Source organism: Chanos chanos, chromosome 9 (assembly GCF_902362185.1).
Source record: "Chanos chanos chromosome 9, fChaCha1.1, whole genome shotgun sequence".
Classification (NCBI taxonomy): domain Eukaryota; kingdom Metazoa; phylum Chordata; class Actinopteri; order Gonorynchiformes; family Chanidae; genus Chanos; species Chanos chanos.
This window is the reverse complement of record NC_044503.1, coordinates 22,675,576-22,679,509: the sequence shown is the minus strand read 5'-3', so window position 1 is coordinate 22,679,509 and position 3,934 is coordinate 22,675,576. Positions and strand designations below refer to the sequence as shown.

The 3,934-nt window shown below is 38.2% G+C and overlaps 1 protein-coding gene across 3 annotated transcripts; it reads right to left on the bottom strand.

Annotated features, from left to right (window-relative positions):
- Positions 1-557: 557 nt before the first annotated feature.
- LOC115820503 (endothelial differentiation-related factor 1 homolog) lies at positions 558-3,534 on the bottom strand. 3 transcript variants are annotated; one of them, XM_030784111.1, is made up of 5 exons: positions 3,357-3,534; positions 2,656-2,707; positions 1,954-2,114; positions 1,582-1,675; positions 558-1,203 (listed from the first exon to the last, which is right to left on the bottom strand). In XM_030784111.1, exons 1-5 carry the CDS (start codon positions 3,432-3,434, stop codon positions 1,142-1,144), a joined length of 447 nt encoding a protein of 148 aa, XP_030639971.1. In that variant the 5' UTR covers positions 3,435-3,534; the 3' UTR covers positions 558-1,141. The 3 variants fall into 3 exon arrangements, with proteins under 3 accessions (XP_030639971.1, XP_030639972.1, XP_030639973.1); XM_030784112.1 differs by having other exon boundaries at positions 2,008-2,114; XM_030784113.1 differs by having other exon boundaries at positions 2,017-2,114.
- Between the last annotated feature and the right edge of the window lie 400 nt (positions 3,535-3,934).

Sequence of the window (3,934 nt, the reverse complement as noted above, 5' to 3'; positions counted from 1 at the left end):
CACTGGAAAAGTAAAAGAGAAATTTGTAGGACAGTCAGTTTATGCAAGACAATAACAAATAAAGAAACCAAATAAAAGGAGTCAAAAAAGGATAAAGAGTAGAAGAGATCTGGGAACTATTCAGGAGAGCAAGCCTTCCAATGTCTTCATGAAGTTTAGTCATCACTGATTCGTTGCTTCTTTTCATCCATTCAAGTGTTAGTCAGAGAGAAATCAGTACAGACACTTCGGTCACTTGGCAACAACTAAAGAACTGACCACTTGGGAAACAACTCACATCTTCAAATGACCAAACAAAAAACACTCATTTTAATGCAGTAAACTGCCCTTAACCAAAAAGAGTGCATTCAAAGACTTAAACGCTACAATAACGCTACAACATCAGGAGTTCACATGGAGTGCTCATGAAGTGCTAATAATAGGTTACTGGTAAAGTGTCAAAATTACTGATCACTATTACAGATAACCTGACTTTGAAATGTCTCAAAAAACTGCTTTGAACCCAGAGTATTTGTTTTCCTAATGTGTAGTAAATGTACTGACTTGATTTACCATGATTTTCCAAATGTTTCAAACTTTATTTGAAGCCTTTTAACAAAGCTGAAGCTTGAGGACATGTCAGTATTTCAATGAACTTTGACCCCAAACATCTCAAAAGGGTGAAAAGGCCACAGTCAAGCAATACTTAAAATTGACAAAACATGCTTTTAAATAAGTCTATTATCAATGATGTAATGGGAAAAATTCCATCAAATAGTTTCTGCTTCAACTGTCCAAAAAGAAATAAAATGGTTTCATGCCAAAGCAAAAAAAAAAAAAAAAAAAATACCAAAATGATCACAGCACTTTGGGTTTGCAAAGTCTTGCAACGTAGTCATTCATCATTTTAAGAAGTCATTTCATTTCTGATTGACATTTCAATATATGCAGCTTTTTAAATGCAGTGGAGCACCAGGTCCAACGAAGGAACCTAAGTAAGATCAGCCCGGGGCAGTGTGTGGGTAAGGGCAAGAGTATATCCCTGGTTAGAGGGCTAAACAGGGTTAGAGGATTAGTAAGGGAAGGGAGAGTGCAAGGTGTTTTGTGGAGGAGTGGGGGCAGGGTTGGAGTATGAGGGAGGGCTGATTTCGAGGCTTTGTCCTCATTTCTTCTTGGACTTTGCTTCGAAGGGTTGTCCCATGTCTTTCCCACGGAGTCTCAATCCTTCAAGTGAAAGGAGAATATAACATGCCTATGTTAAGGTCACTGATTTAAACATATGATGTTAATACATAAGGCAATAAATATTAGACACAAATATATCATAAGTCATTGAGTTTCTAAGACTCTAGGAAAATAATATTTTCTAAACAAATAAAAATGTAAACAAACAAACAAGCAAATAAAGAAATCATTTTTTTAAGCAAATTTGAATGCTAGGTTAACAAACAAAAGGTTAGACCAGTAGAACTACAGTAACCAGCAAAAAAAATCTTCATACAACACCAGATAAGACAAATATGTAAGAGAAAATGTTGACTGGATTCCACCTGAGATATGACTGCATGACAGTACATGGTGGTGAAATGAGAGTTATCTTACCAATGGCTCTCTCAATCTTGCCCATAATCTGGTTATTTGGAATGGCTTTTCCACTTTCATAGTCAGCAATGACCTGCGGTTTCTCATTGATTTTCTATTGAACAAAAACAAGAACAAAAAATAAATAAATAAATAATTTGCCCACAATTTTACCTCAAAATAAATCGAGGACCACTAAAGAATTACAAAATAAAAGTACTTTGTTGATTCACTGCACAGTTCTCACTGTAAATGTTCGAGACCTTCACTGATGCTCAGATTTACCAAAAGTAACTAACAAAATAACAAAAGTAATAAAGGTTCAATAAACAGCCTGGAAGCAAACCACTTCAAATTTATACACACATGCCGAAAAACACGTGATATGCTTACAGTGGCAAGATCTTTCTGAGTCATCCCTTTGTCCTGACGACCCTTCTGGATGACCTTGCCCACCTCCAGCGAAACTCTCTGGTGGTGCAACTCTTCAGTTTCACGGTCCAGTTTTGCCGTATTCTTAGTCACCATGTGCTGTTTGTTCTGTCCCGCCGACCCTGCGCCAAGGCAGCAGTCATCAGAAACACTTTTCAGGACTTGCCATTAGAGAAGACTATTAACAACAACAACTAATAATGAGGCCACAGATTTTGGACACTTAAATCTTAAAACATTCTAAATACTGTGTATAATAATGGGAAAACTTTTGATTTAAACGTCAATTTAACAGCCCTGAGTAGGCTTGTACAACACATTAACTTTACACGTTATTCCCTCTTTAAAATCCAGTTTTCACCCATAGCTACCCCACAGCAGACCAGGCAAATCCCTTATTGTTTTCAGAATTCATTTAAGTCCAATCAGCGAGTCATACTTTAAACGGCCTAAACTAAAAATAGTGATTAAGTCAACGATAAAGATGTGATAATCGGGTAATTTCTTAATGAAAACATCCGCTAATCAACACACATCTGAAAGTTCACCCTTTCTAAAACCTCAAACTAGAGCAAGACTTTAGAATAATAAGCAGTGTTTACTGATCGTATCTACCAGAAAAATTAAAATAATTTGTTTCTTTTGATAAGATATTGCACTTACATTTCTTTGTGGTCTCCACCTCCTCTCCACGCCTCTGTGCAGCAGCGACAGCCTGTAAAGTAATTAGCAGCTTGTGTCATCGTTATTACATTTCTGTCGGACTGCATATGCCAGAATTATATCATTTCATCACGTCATTCACGTATTGCCTTATTTCACAATCTTTGTTCACCCAGTGCTTGGTTCTACGAGTACTGTGAGACAAGTAAAAAAGCGAAGCACATACCGGTTTACGTTTTTACCACTTTACCTGTCTCCCTCATCCACGACAAAAGTGATAATTAACACAGTACAGAACTCCGCTAAAGACTTTAAAGGGTGACAGCAACTGAATATGGCTGCTATGTTGATCTTCTAATATAGTAACACAATTACTATCGTGCGTTTACGTCATCGAAGCAAGCAGTGAAACCATCTAAGACTCCATGCTCGCTCGCTCGCTCCAGAAATTTCTGTCAGTCCCTTTTCATTACAGAAACATTTCTGAAAATCACCATGAAACGTTAGAAATTCTGTGACACACCAAATCTACCGCTTTACCTCCCAACAGTGAGGCGAGAAGGGCCCCGTGACATGTTTCAACGTCCCCGATATTTACTAGCACGCCTGCCTGCTTGCGCAGTGGTTAGAGCGGAGACACGGGACGGACTCCCCGCATGATTCCACGGACTTCATAAAGCTAACTGGATACACTCGCTAACCTGCTTGGATTTGGCCTGTGCTGAAGAAGGACCCTTCTTCCTCAAGATAGTCACAGTATCCCAGTCGCTTTCCGCCATAGTTTCCAAATGCTGCTGCCGAGTGTCTTAACTGTATTTACAAATGAGCAGTGTCAGTGCGTCACGCTGTCTGGCTTTGGGCAGACTGTTCTGGGGTGTGGGACAAGATACTAGTTCGAATTGCGTTGCGTGCCACTTCTTACCAAATATTGCCAACAGCGCCTCAGAAAGGCTACATGGTTTATTACAATACTTTATTACTATATAGCTTGATCAGAAGTTAGCGGAAAGGAATCTTGATGTGTAACAGGAGAGACACTGACCCTATGGCTCAGTTAAGACTCTTCAGATAATGCAAACATCAGTGAATATGTTTGTTAATTTTTATCTTCGTTGTTTTTGAAACTTCAAATCCCCTTTTTTATAGTTACCTTTAAGCCAGTTCTGTGTAGTTTTAGTGATTATGGCAAGAAGCCACACACAATAACTTTAAAGGTTTAATTATTTTATTATTTTTATCAGCACATACAATGCTCTAAAAGATTAACAGGGTTGAGAAA